The following is a 15000-nucleotide window of genomic DNA, read 5'->3' as shown; positions in this document are numbered from 1 at the left end:
TAAAACAAACTAACATAGGCTACTTCTCTATAAGCAGAATCATGAATAGGCCTATTTAATTTATACAAAAAGAGAAGAGAGAGAGCAATGTGTTTGTGGCTCAAACTTTGTCTAATATTGTTTTAGAGCAGTGGTTCTCAAACATTTTCATGCCAAGAGCAAAGGACCCCCAATATTTTTTCAATCTACAAAAATAATCCCAAAATCGCTTATATATTAAATTAAATTAAATTACTTACTAATCGCTTATTTGGCAACACTGGCCAGAAACGACCAGTGTTGCTTATTTTTGTCTTATTTTGTATAGACCTAGGTGGCTTGTTTCTGCCATAGAGTTATACTGGCAACACCTCTGGCTTCTAGCTAGCTGGATATGTGCTGCTGCGCCTGCTCTGCTCGTCTCTGTACTGTGTACTGTCAGTCCCAGCTCCGTGACTGGGAGATGGGACTGTCTAGTCTGGACAGAACTTTATGTTACAGTTAAATCAATATAAAAGTACCACACAACTGAAAAGTATCGCGACTGTGACCGCAAGTTAGAAACGTGTGTGGCTATAATGACGCACAGCTGTTTACAGCGTCTTCTGCATGCATCTAAGCATTAACATTTCAATGGCCGAGGGTCGTTAGAGTCTATTGTTCCGTGTTGTTGTTGTCGCACGTCTAATGGTTAGACGTGTGACAACGTAACAATAGGAAGCGATTACCACGGTCCATTCTGTTGCTGGCTCTCCGAGTAGCATGATCTGATTATAATCAGCTGTTTTATGTGCGTGCGTGCGTGCAGGGTGTCACCCAGGAACCGATAGAGAGAACCGAAATTGAATTATTGTAATGGGTACCCGGTACTCGAGCATGTTCGGTTCGGTACCGGATTGGTCCCGAGGTTCGGGACCCACCCCTAGTGACCAGCAATAGAAGTGGCTAACTATGAACCTACTGTCTGTAAATGCTAGACCTCATGGATGCACGTTGGTCATGGAAGTCCCCTGTCCCTCCAGCAGGAGGAGGGGGGTTTTTGGGGCTTGACGTTAGCCAAGCAGTTTTTCATTCAGCCAAAAGGTCATGCCCTTTTGTTTTGCGCGTCGACTGGCTCTCCACAACTCATATTGTCTCTCTTGGAGCTCAAGGATGTAAAAATAGCTGTTGAGTAAGAATCCCAGACATGTCTTGATAACAAAGAGTGATTTGTACGAGCCGCCATGCCAAGCACAGGGAGGCTTTTGTACGTCCCCCTCCAGACCTCGTCACCAAGGCCTCTGACGCTGGATCTATGGTCTCTTCTTAGAACAGGCATTGTTCCGGGCAGCCCCTGGGTTCTGATTGTGAAGCCTGGTCGTAGCGGGGCCCTTCAGAGGGCTACGTGTTCAATTGCGGCATCACCGAGATATGTTTGTGGTTTTGAGATAATTCTCTGTCAGCTACTGCTGTTATGCAGTCTCTTAACAGAGCAGGGTCATTTTTATGGAGCCGTTATTCAACCCACTAAATATTCTGCCAAATTTCATCATTGGTACATCAGTAGTTAAACCAGAAATTGTTGGGAAGCTGGTTTAAAGTCCCAGTCCCATCTCATAATTCTCATATGATGCATTTTTCAGTTCAACATAACTCTGAGTACGTGGGGGAGTGTGTCGTAATCTTGTATGTTCAGGATTCGCTAGTCTCGTGTTGCCAGACTGTTGCCTGTTACAATTTCCAATTGTTTCTGTCATACAGTCTAGAGCAACGGAAGCTCTATCATGAATAAAATATAAAGTGGAAGTGGAGCCTCCTCCCCACTTCCGTTTCGTCTTTACATTCGTGCACTTTTATCCTATATAAATCATCTAAGCATATATAGCTTGGTACTTAGGAAAAGGAAAAGTAAAAAAAAGCTGAACAGAATCCAGGTCTGGTGAGTCGCGGGCATGTACAAGAGACGAGCATTTGCACGACAATTTCACGGGACCGCGCCCACGGAAATACGCTTGCATTGTTGCCCCTCGACTCTGCGCGTTCAAAACAAAAATGCAGGTCTCATTGAAAATGAACTATAGGCGCGTTAAATCACTGCCCGTTTGAATTTGAAAAGACCTTAAGGATTCGCTAACAAAAATACACATACACATGATCTTTTTACTTGCTAGTATTGCATTTGAAGAATCACATTTTCAACACTGGTATTACTTTTTTGTAGCTTAGTAGTTTAGAAGTTTAGAAGAAATAATTCCTCACTCTAGCAATGATTACAGTGATTTCAGAAGGTGAAATAAGGCAGTTCAATACTCTAGCTATCCTCTGTTAACCGACAGTGACATTCAGTGGGTTAAATTACATAAAAAGCAATTAGCAGTCTATTGACCCCCTCTTAATCTGTATACATGTTTTGGTCTATCATTCGTTCTTTCTCAACTCTTCCATCATTTACTTCTTAAACCCTATACTGTGCTTAATTGGTATACTGCTCTTTTATTCTCCTCTTCACTAAATCAAGCTGTAGATCTGCTATTTTCTGTCAATGTTCCCCCAGAATAGGGATACTAGGGTTCAAGTGGTTAATCCCACTCCCCTCATCTTTATCCTTCTCAGCACCATCTCTATATTCCTTCTTTCTCACCCTCCCTCCATTCCTCCCTCCCTATGTTTTTTTTCTTCTTCTGAGGAACAAACAGAGAAGCTGTTTCTAGTTGGGATGAGTCAGTGCAGCTGGGGTGCAGGTCATTTACCCACAGCCCACTTTCACTGGCCAGATGGCCCAGCCACTGTCATGCTGCTAAGCGCTAACGATGCTTCCAGACTAGAGTCACTGAGCTAAACCAATGCTAACGCCTCCACTCTCACACTGATGGTTAAGTGGCTGTATAATGTATAAGAGCTAACAAAACACTGAGCTACTCAATATATTGAGTACTCCAATGTGAATGGGATATTTTGGATGGGTATTACTATTTTAATGTATGTTATTAGTCAATATAAATTGAAAATATTCTCACTTTCTACAGTAAGTATCCATCTTTCTGTCTTTAACAGAATCCTCTCCTCCTCATCCCATTTATAGCATATCAAAAAGGCTATAGTAATTCAAATTCATAGTGAATTAACCTACTTTGGTTATTGCTAGGAAATCTAGTATTGTGTATGTAACATCACTTACAATATGGTGTGATCTGAATGCCAGTGGAGGGAATGTGAATTTAGAGTTTGGGGGGGAGCACGTAACTTTGGGAAAGTGTCATAGTAGCTTGTTTACAACTGAAACAGACTTCCTGTGCATAACTTCCTCTTCAAAATAAGAGCCACATGTAATGATTAGTCAACACTAGTTGTATTTCTAAGTCTACTTACAGGACATTAACATCACATTTGAGTTCCTTTTGAATGCCTGTCAGATTTCTCTACATAACTGTCTCAGCTGTTGGTGCGCAAATGCGCCTTGCATGCCTTTGATCTACGCGCAAAAAACATTTTGACGACGTATGCGCACTGGCGCCTATGTTGGGGACCCTGATTATTAATAATATCTAAACATGTAACATGTAAACACAACATGAACAATTTTAACATAGTACTCTTATTATGCATATCGCATTCTCGCAGAGAAATATTTTCGAGTTAAAAAAAGGAAAAAACGAATTGTTCGAACCCCGAATGTTCGGGGACAGCCTTACTTGGTAGTGACTTGAAGTTAACTTAAAGTTGACTTGGACTTGTGAACTGAAGACTTGAGACCTAAAGTGACTTGACTGTTGCTCGGTACCAAAGTGACTGTTAAAAAACAACTTCAGCTTGTACACTTATACTACTATATTTATTTTATAACAATCACAATTTGGATCCCTGGAGATCTTTGTCAACCCTCATTCTGATGTGTGTAGTGTACAACTGTCCATGTGGTTTCGACTCGACACAGCAGATGCTGTGACATCACTGCTCATCCAGAGTTACAGTATAAGGAACATGGTTGAAACCCTATGAAAGTAAACTGCTTCAGTTACGTTGTGATTAGGGACATTACTGGGTGTAGTGTTTGGATGGAATGAAATCTTGCAAACCCAGCACTCCATGGCACATAGACAAGATTTTTCCTTCCGGTGAAAAATAATCCCTTTCTGGCCAAAATGTGCATTTTATACGTGTGGTGGGGTGCTCAGAGTGCGTCCACTAAGGAAAGTACAGTACTTAGGCTTTCTATTTACACAAGCCGCCTTTGTATTGGTGAGTAAGTAAAACGTTCTTAATATTTTCGCTACAGAGGAGAGGCTGGTCTGCAATTCATGCGAGGGCAGGAAGACGACAATCCCATAGCCTAAATGCAATGGCAGCAAAGGGCATTGGGCTATGGATCAGAGCTAGTCAATACCCAGTATGCCCAGGATTTTGCTGGTGCGCCTGCGTGTGTGTCTGCATGCATGCAAGTATGTGGATGCAAAATGCTTAAATGACTTGTATAGTAGGTGAGTGTTGAAGATAAATACTATACCACACAAAACCTGTTTGCTGAGTGAAAGGTAAATTCTAATCTTTGAGCAATCTATCTAATGTCTGTATTTTTGCTCTAATGAAGGGTTATTGACTCCCTTTCCGACCATATCAGAACAAATTACAAATAAATTATATTATATAGCATACACTAAGTAACTCGTTTTACTAACGAGACAGTAAAGACTTGAAGTTAGTTTTGCTGACAGTACAGTGCTTGTCGTATTACATTGAGTGTACATTGTGGTGGCATCGAACATTGTACAGTGTTGGCAATGTTTCAAGTGTCTCGTTATGTCCCCACCGCTCTCTGTTTCAGTCCATTGAGTTTGATGTGCCAGTCGGGCACATGCTGTGCCCACATTAACAGCGGATGGCACATAAGCCAGGAGCTATTTCACACTTACAAATGACTCCTGGGTCACTCTTTTTCTCCCACACACACTGTGACACACACACACACACACACACACGCGCGCGCGCGCGCGCGCGCGCGCGCACGTACGCACACACACCCGCGCGCGCACGCACGCACACACAATAAAACAACGGTGTTATAGAAACGGCACACACCCCTCCACAATGTTTTTGTAGAGACACATGCATGTGTATGCATCTCATCCCCATTCTACACGATTGATGTTGGTTTAACACAACTATGTCTACATACAATGGATCCCTGGCACTCCTTACCCATATGTTTCAAATGGCATACCTCAAGATATTCGGTTACAATTATTGTGTTGGCTGTTTTCTGATGTCAGCCTTGAGTCCACTGTCCGGTTTGATGTTCTTTACATGCTAGTCTCGTAAGCCTGATTTATACTTAGTGACACGGCGGTGCTGCAGATCAGATCTACATGTCGAGGATACATTTTTTAGCTTTGAGATCTGCTGTTGTCAGTCATGCGACAGTGTATACATTGGGCATTAGACTTCAACTAAGTGTTTCTGGTACTGGTGAGACAGTAGTCGGAAACCCACAGGCCACTGTCTCATTCACAAAGCAATAGAGATATGGAGGATGAATTCAAGTGTGCAGTTTAACAGCCCCATTATGGCGGTCCATTCACATTAGCAATTAGTGCTCTAAAAGGCCTTTCAGGCTGCATTAAGCTATCTATGGCACAGAGCACAATTAGCCAGTTAGTGCACTATATTGCAGTCAAATTGGAACTGCAGGAGTGCGAGTGCTGCTGTTGTAGGGAGACGTGCATGTTTAGAGAGGTGAATCTGTGCATGCTTCTTGTGGCGAAGCCCTGAATTGACCACCAATATTTGAACTACTTCAGGCTCTAGGCATAGGCAATATATTGAGACTTCAGGTGATGTTGTGACACGTAATAAATTGGTAGATATGTTGGTTATGATCATCAGTCTCGATAGATCGGTGAAGGGTGAAGTGTCCCTTTAAAGGGAACTGTTTGGGAATCGATTTTTCATAGAAATTACAACCCATCTTCATATAATTGGTCCTCACTAATGATCATGATAATGGATTGGGTTTAGCATTTAGCATTTTTATAGCACTTTTCCAAGTGCTCAAAGCGCTTTTCAATGGTCCATTCATTCATACATTGGGAGGATAAAATAGCATGATTTCTTTCGACTCTGTCTGTCTGTGGGCAGTTCAGAAACCCTACTGTTCTGATTGGTATTAGACCTTGAGAGTTTTGTTATGAGACAGACTAGCAAACTGCTTATCCTACAAGAATGTTCCACATGCTGATAACTACCGTCACTTGCCAATTTCATGCTTTACAGCCATATGTCACTGGTTTAAGAATGAGGAACTTAGAAATATGTGGTAACAACACATTTTTGTTATTAGATGAGATCTGTTGGTATCCTCCAATGCATAGCATACTGTCATGATTTACAACAGGGTGATGCAATGAGGTTGAAATGTGTTAGACCTTGAAGCAAACAGGAGTCATGACCTGCTCTCAAGTCTGAGCCTTGCTACTGTAATGTTTCCCACACACAAACCTGGACACAACTTGTTGTACAACTCGCTTTTATGACGTTGTATGGTATACTAGCGTATAATGTCTTCGTATTTGGTGAGGGATCTTGTGTTCTTGCAGACAACAGTTGGTAGCTGTTTGTTTCCTGTACTCAGGCCTCTGTAGCCTTTCATCGGTCAGCTGGCATAGACATTGAGCCCAAGCCAGGGAGGCGAGGGGAGGGGGGTACCAGATGCTCCAGAGGGGCACTGTGATAAGACCCCAAACAAAAGACACTGTTCTTAGGGGGGCCCAGAGCTTGTGAGAGCAGGAGTCGGGCCGAGGGTCTGGGAATGTGATGCCTCAGAAGCACCACTGCCCCATTATGTATGAAACCATATCACAGTACTGGACACGGTTCTACAGTATATCTATATCATTATGTCAACCCGTAATATGTTCCACATGTATGTGTCTATCCATGATTTGTGACACATACTGTAGGCCTACAGCCTACTACATGAGTACGGTGGCAGGGGTGATGTAGTTGTGCAGCCTTCACTCTCCTCTCTTTGCTGTTCCCCCCCCCCACACACACACACGCACTGTAACCCTATGTTACAGACAGTTGTGGAGTGCTTTTAAGAGGTCTCTGACGGCAGTGTGACATCTCTGCCTCTTCTTTCTGTCTGTCTGTCTGTCTGTCTGTCTGTCTGTCTGTCTGTCTGTCTGTCTGTCTGTCTGTCTGTCTGTCTGTCTGTGTCTCTCTCTCTCTCTCTCTCTCTCTCTCTCTGTCTCTCTTTCTCCCTCTCCCTCTGTCTCTCTCTCTTTCTCCCTCCCTCCCTCTCCCTCTCTCTCTCTCTCTCTCTCTCTCTCTCTCTCTCCCATCCTTGTAATCCCCTCAATGCCCTCTCTGTCCGAGGACCCTGGTGGTGGTGGGGGTGGGGTGGAGGTCTTCCTGTCCTTCATCGTATCAGAAGACACCCTGGACACTAAGAGAAGGGGAGGGGCCCGGCCAGCCCCCATGCCAGCTCCAGTCCTTACTTGTCTCGTCCCATGCTGTCCCAGTCCCCTACCACACCAAAACACACGCACACATACGCACCACATGCTCGCGCAGACAGACACACACACACACACACACACACACACACACACGCTTGGCCTCTGTAATTGTTGGGTCGGAATATTGTGACTGATTCTGGATCAGTTTGGCTTCTGACTCACAGAGGTGAGGTATATTGTATACGGCAAATAAGGCCTGGAATCTGATCAGCTTGGACTTATGGGGATCGCAGTTCTTTGTCTGACAGCTTTGTATTCAGAACAACAATGTTGTGAATACAGAACTAGGAGCTCCGCAGCGTTTTAGAGGTCTCCTGACAGAATCCCAGCTGAAGGTAGGTGATTGTAGGCACTAGGCAGGTACATTGTGTACATCTTGATTTCAAGTGCTTTTTGAAATTGCCCACTTGGCACCTATTGAATGTCCACCAGAGTCCACACTGGAAGGCGGTCCCTTCTTTTGTGATCCTTACTGAGCTTTCTCTCTTTTCTTTTTCCTATCAACCTTTTTTGTACTCATCTATGGCCTGCGACGTTTCATCCAGAGCCGCTTACAATAAGTTGAGCAGGTATGGAGGTTCAGCGTGTTCACTGTTCAGGACACATGACTGCAACAAAGAGTGAGCAACAATAGCTGACCTTTCTGTTACGGCACAGCCACTTAAAACGCTATAGGCTGGAACTGTGTGTGTGTGTGTGTGTGTGTGTGTGTGTGTGTGTGTGTGTGTGTGTGTGTGTGTGTGTGTGTGTGTGTGTGTGTGTGTGTGTGTGTGTGTGTGTGTGTGTGTGTGTGTGTGTGTGTGTGTGTGTGTGTGTGTGTGTGTGTGTGTGTGTGTGTGTGTGTGTGTGTGTGTGTGTGTGTGTGTGTGTGTGTGTGTGTGTGTGTGTGTGTGTGTGTGCGCGTGCGCGCGCTTTGCATTGTGGTCTGCTGTGGTGTCAGCGGCTGTGTTGATGAGAGAAACACTGTGGGTCAGCGAGATGCCACTGGGCTCAGACAGACAATGGTTCTCTGGTAGATGTGTGCAGGTTGCTGTTTGGTGGCAACAGAGCCCAGTGTGTGTAGGGATTTGGTGTTGCTTTTTGCTAGTGCCAGTTTTAAGAGAGAGTGTGCGTGCTTGGACTGGCACAGAAAATCAGCCCCTGGCATTTGTGCACTATGTATTTTTTACCATGCAATAGCAAGCTGAGTCTATAATCGATGTGCAAGCTAGTCCAGTAGTCCTCTAGTCCTGTAGTCCAGCTGGTTTTCTCATTGGCTGATGTATGTGTGCACTGCAAATATGTCAGGGCGGAAATGAACAACTCAGAACACAATAGTTCCGCCTTAGAGAATTTTGGTTCCTACCTAAACTACTGCGCTGAAACTGACACGGAGTTAGTTATAGCGGACTACCACAGATAACTAGAAATGCACTCTGTCGAGCTGCCAACTTACGTATTGCACACAAGTAAGCCATGTATGGGCTACTTGTGCGCAAGCAGAGCGCGCCATGAGGTGTGCTCACCACTGCTGGTACGACTGCTGACTGCTGCAGTCCTAAAGCTCTCTGCTGCTGTCTAGGTTTGAATTTTGAAATACAGCAGTGGTCAGTGGTCCCTCATTGCTCGGTGGAGTACACCGACATACACACATACCCAGCCGATACATATACCCCCTATTGACACTATACCAATTTTAAAACGTACTTTAGTTACATCATCAAGAACAGTGGTTTCTCATACGCAGCCGATCGCTGTTCTGATTGGCCGAGCGACGCCAGCGACATACGCAGCCGATTACAGTACAATGCGCGCTCTGCTTGCCGCAAGTAATAAATAATGCAGCTGGTAATTAATTAATTTCATCATTTTGGGCTTGTTTATTACTTTTTCTTTTTGTTTTGGCTCAGCCCCAGCCCCATGACTGCCCAGCCCTTCTGGCATTTGCCAGAATTGCCAGACTGTCCAATCCGGCTCTGCGTGTGTGTGTGTGCGTGTGCACTGCACGATGTGTTTGATTCTCTATTGACTTCCAGTGTAAAGTAATTTTATTATTTTTATATATATATATCAACCAAAATCATGTATAAAATGTGGGGCATTTGCTTCCATGGCTTACTGGCAGTTGATCGTTGAAGAGCTTTGCGAGATCAGAGACAGACAGACAGTCGGTCGGTGACCCTCGGGTCACCAGTTGACCGAACATGCTCGGTTCTTCATCAACGGGTTCCGACGCGTTGGGAAGGCGATATCGACTGCATACAACGGGAGCTTGTCGTTGAGAGTCCCCTGCTGACAAGCTCACGACGCTTTCAAACTGTCTGTGCTGTCTGGAGCTACCTTTAAACGGTTTCGGCCAGTAGTTGCCAAAAATGCACTAAAAACTAATTCCCTCTGTTTGAAAATGTTTAATCTCTGCTTGCTGTATGCACCTTTATGGTCAGTAGTTATGTTCAGCTGTATGCACCTGTATGGTACGTTCAGCGGTCTTTTAGCGCAGTGTTTCCACTTTCCAGAACAGTTGGTCGGTATTCAGGATCCATTTTTGGGGCGTGGGTCCAGGCAAGAACGGCAGACTTTTGGGTCTCAAGCTGAAAGGCAATGGGAACCACTGTTTTAGCGCATGAGTTCATAAACTTGGAGGCCTCAGTGCTAGAGAAGTGTTTCTGTCTCTCACTCATTCTGGGGTAGTGCCAGTCCTCATGGCGTAACCCAAGCCTCTCAGTGCCCCCCCCCCCCCTATGCACTACCTACGGGTAACCTGACCCCAGAGTGCTTTGTCATGTTTCAGTGAGGGGAGAGAGGTTCCCGTCCCACACTCCCCCTCTTTGTCCGCCCGCAACATGGCACCGTCACAACAACCCTGTCCTCAGATCGGCTTTGACAGAAACGATGGGTGTAACTCGGCTTCAGGAACGCCCCGTGTGTTCTAGGATAAAGACCAGGAGATCTTGTTGTGAAGTCTTTACCTCACAGTGAAATGCGTAAATTATTAAAGAGTTGTATTTGTATGTTAAACTAGGGATATTGCCTTTTACGTCCCAATAGTAGAGTGACTTAGGTTCGTTATGTGGAACAACTCTATACTTTGGAATAGTGATTTAATATCTGCAAAATCAGTTTGCACGTTGTAGCTCCCTTTATTTTGCACCACTTGAGTGAGCTGAGCGGCTTTTCGACCACACTGCTAATCTTCAGACGAGGTTGTCTGAAGGAAACATCTCTCAATCTGCCTGTTCTGTTTGTTCCGGGGAGAATTATTCTGGTTCCCCGATACAGAACCCAGTCTTGGGTCTTGGCCCACTAACAAAGGGATGTCCCGTGGATGGAAAAACAGCTGAGGACCAAATAAAACAAAGAGAAAGCAGAAAGCACAGCTTTCAGCATTGTTAATTGGTTAAAAACCTAACTCATCCAAATGATCCAACAAGAAAAACAAAACAGGAAAACATACAAGAACAAAGCTTTAGTTTGCATTCCTTGCTCTGCGTTGGCAGTTTGGCACGCTCACCAACTCCTCTGATCTCAGTGGCTGTTGTTATTGTACCGACTCCCTTCCCTCAATCTACCAACTCAACAGTACTGGTGCTCAGAGAACGGCACCCGTAGTATAGTATTCACCAGTTCATCTATGGTATTCACCAGTTCATCTATGGTAATTCACCAGTTCATCTATGTTATTCACCAGTTCATCTATGATATTCACCAGTTCATCTATCTATGGTATTCACCAGTTCATCTATGGTATTCACTATTCACCAGTTCATCTATGGTATTCACCAGTTCATCTATGGTATTCCCCAGTTAATAATAATAATAATACATTTTATTTATAAGGCGCCTTTCAGGGCACTCAAGGTCGCCGTACAGGTCAAAAACACAGTACAAGAACACAGTTAAAAGCAGAACAAAACTAGGGCACAGCTTGGCACATCTATGGTATTCACCAGTTAATCTATGGTATTCACCAGTTCATGTGGAATTGCTACAATTCTTCAGTAATTAATTGGATAGTAGAGGTCAGGTGATCTTGTGTCGAGCGGCACCAATGTAAAACCAGTAATACAGTTAGACGTTTTATCAATATATGGAAATATTGCTTAAGAAACCCCTTGAATTGGCCTTATACCATCTCCTCTAATGTGTTATCCAACAAGATATATTGATGTGTCGTTTGCTATTTTTCCTTTATCTCCCATAGCTTTCATTGTAGCTTTACTTTGTTCTCCTATCCCAACCACTCCGGCTTCAAACCCTTTAGTTGTGTCAGTAAAAGGAAACTAGAGAAAAATCCAGAGATGTGTGGATTCAAACTGCCTGCTAGTGTTTTAACCAAGAGCTAATTTTTCCTCCTGGGGAAGAAAAACACACACAAACATCCAAATGTTTCCTAACTACTCTTGACTCTGCAAAGCCCAGAGTTCACGACCTTGCTGTGTTTTGCAGGCAGTGAATTGCTGCCTGTTAAGCCTCCGTTTGACAGCAGGCAGGACATTTCCAGTGCTATGAGTCGTCTCAATTCACCCGAGGTGTCAGCTGTTGATGTAGAGCTGAGCAACACTACAGGATGAAAACAAACTATCTGGAATGAGGAGTATTACAGTATGTTTTAACAGCGGGTGATAAAAATCTCCTAATGGGCATGCCTGCTGTCATTACCTGCTGTCAAGTCTAAGTATATGTGGTATGGTTCCGCGTGGAGGATAAACAAAGCAACAAATTAATTTGATTCACTATGGCCAGACAATGTCGTCAAAAGATACAAATAAAATATCTTCACACTCGTGTGAAGTGAGGGGCACTCTTATCACACATCATCATACATCACATTCCGTGCTCAGCCAATCAAATCATCACAACTGTCATTCCGGCCAATCACTTTTGACATCTCGCTATGGCTGTCGCCCACTGTTAAAACGTACTGTTATGGTGTCGTGCCACTTTGTATAATGAGCACTATTTTTTCCCCTCTCTCATATTGATTGACTAGGACTTTTAATATGATGGCTAAGGTTATGAAGATGTGCAGTTTGTAATTCTAATTCAAACAACCATAAATAAACTCTTACGGTCCATTTCATTTGTACACTTTCAGAGATGTTACTGTGTATGTTGGAGTGTTCTCCAGAGAGAGGCCTGCTACGTAAAAAAAAAGATTACTGTATCTCCATGTTTTTTGTTTCTCCAACTGTCTGCCCTCGATTGAACTCCTCTGTCTGCTACGAGGTCCCACAGACAGACTAATGTCTGCTACGAGGTCCCACAGACAGACTAATCTCATTGTTAACCAAAAAGGAAACTAATTGCTTGTTTCCAATTTTGGATCATGCCGTTCATCCCAATCTGGGTGCAAGACCAAACTATGACTGTGGTTAGTGCGATGGTCGACCCAGACATATTTCTGGTTGCGGGCCGGTCCCCACTGTTCCTGTGTGCCTCAGTGAGGTCTGGCTGTAGCTGGTGGTGGAAGGGAGTACACACAGGGTACACACACACACACACACACACACACACACACACAGATGCCGGGACAAACCATGAGACAAGTAGTAGTAGAGACAAAATCTCGGGCCAACTTGTGGTCAGTCAGAAATGGAGCAGCCCATGTGAAAGAACTCACAAATGACCTTGTCGTTGCCACCCCCCCCCCCCCCCCCCCCCTTCCATTTCTGCAGGCATGGAAGAAGAGGTGGTTTGTTCTGCGCAGCGGGCGTCTGTCCGGCGACCCAGACGTGTTGGAGTACTACAAGAACGACCATGCTAAGAAGCCCATCCGCGTGATCGACCTCAACCTGTGTGAGCAGGTAAGACCCCACCCCCAACCACATTGACCCCACCCCCACCACATTGACCCCACCCCCAACCACATTGACCCCACCCCAACCACATTGACCCCACCCCAACCACATTGACCCCACCCCCAACCACATTGACCTGACAACCTGTGTGAGCAGGTGAGACCCCACCCCAACCACATTGACCCATGCCCAACCACATTGACCCCAACCCCAACCACATTGCCACAGAAAACCTGAGAACCTTGACAGCATGAATCATGTTGTGTCTTATCTGTGACATGCAGTTTTGACTATTTAACTATTTTAACTATTAAGCAAATATCGGTTACCAGCAAATATGGGTTACCAGCCTTTAGCCAGATCCACAATAGCCATCTATTCAGTCTTGGCTGATGCTGTACAGAGCTACAACTCAATCATTGCATTCCATTAGTTGACATTATCAGCACTAGTAAGAGTCTCGCAATTTCCTTCACTGTAACTCACTTATCGTAGGTGTTTTTAACACTGCCTCCTGATGACAAGGTCACATCTACAGTTTAGTAGAGATTTGTGTGTGTGTGTGTGTGTGTGTGTGTGTGTGTGTGTGTGTGTGTGTGTGTGTGTGTGTGTGTGTGTGTGTGTGTGTGTGTGTGTGTGTGTGTGTGTGTGTGTGTGTGTGTGTGTGTGTGTGTGTGTGTGTGTGTGTGTGTGTGTGTGTGTGTGTGTCAGGTGGATGCTGGGCTGACGTTCAACAAGAAGGACCTGGAGCACAGCTTCATCTTTGACATCAAGACCATCGACCGTGTCTTCTACCTGGTGGCCGACACGGAAGACGAGATGAACAAGTGGGTGCGCTGCATCTGCGACATCTGCGGCTTCAACCCCACTGATGAAGGTAAGGGTTGGGCTGGTCAGAGACTCAGAGTTTTCTCCATCCAGTCGGGAGGTGCACAATTCAAGGTCTCGTACAATACACTGAGTTACATATTTCAGCGAGAATAAAGTAATAATCAACTGTATTATATTAGATAATAGGGGTTGAGCATATAAAGGCAAGAGCATATCGGCACTGACAAATGCACATCAAGACAGCCAGCCGTCCCTGTTGTGTTCTGTGTTAACCCTCATACTGGTGGCAGCGAGGCAGCAGTAAGGTGTGTACTGGCATCCGTCATGCTCTGCCCTCTCTGCCAATTCACACTATGGTCCAACTTTCCTGCTTCAGCGCCCCTGAAAAATAAACTTGCTTCCTTGTACTACTCCTGGCTACCTCCACTCGTCTTGTACATCTTCTTCTGGTATCAGTGCTGGCTCTTTGGCATACCTAAATAATCAAATCATTCAAGTTTGATTCAAAAATCATTGTCATTGTATTAGCTGCTGTTGTCTTTACCCTGCTAAAATGAGTCTGGTAGAGGCACATTCGCAGTACAACTTCACCCTCCACTGGGTATCAAAATCAAACCAATTTTGTGCTAGTAACTATGCACATACTGTACAGTACATGGACATTGACACGCAGCATTGCACCACTTCCTGTTGATTCCAGGGGCATCAAATGACGCTGCAGCAACTGTGTCTTGCGTCAAGGGACAGAAGTTCCCAGAGAAGGAAGACTTTGTACATTCATTTGACCATCAGTGGGCACATGAATACAAAATTCCCCATAGCCATATTGGTTTGGGAAAACACAGTCCGGGCCACCACAGGGTGACCGGCATCATCAAGAAGTGATCATGCGAAGCTCAAAGCCAACATGCCAGTTAATG

At 44.6% G+C, this 15000-nt stretch overlaps 1 protein-coding gene across 9 annotated transcripts in view; it reads left to right on the top strand.

Annotated features, from left to right (window-relative positions):
• Window positions 1–15000, top strand: part of gab1 (GRB2-associated binding protein 1) — a 64305-nt gene that overhangs the window by 34437 nt on the left and 14868 nt on the right. For all 9 annotated transcript variants that reach the window (XM_080759718.1, XM_080759717.1, XM_080759716.1 and 6 more), the window contains 2 exons: window positions 13127–13255; window positions 13961–14126. In XM_080759718.1, coding sequence (XP_080615844.1) covers window positions 13127–13255; window positions 13961–14126 — 295 coding nt within the window. The remainder of the gene's footprint in view (window positions 1–13126; window positions 13256–13960; window positions 14127–15000) is intronic.

The sequence above is a fragment of the Protomyctophum bolini genome (assembly GCF_963924005.1).
Source record: "Protomyctophum bolini genome assembly, chromosome: 3".
Classification (NCBI taxonomy): Eukaryota; Metazoa; Chordata; class Actinopteri; order Myctophiformes; family Myctophidae; genus Protomyctophum; species Protomyctophum bolini.
This window is presented reverse-complemented; position numbering and strand designations above follow the sequence as displayed.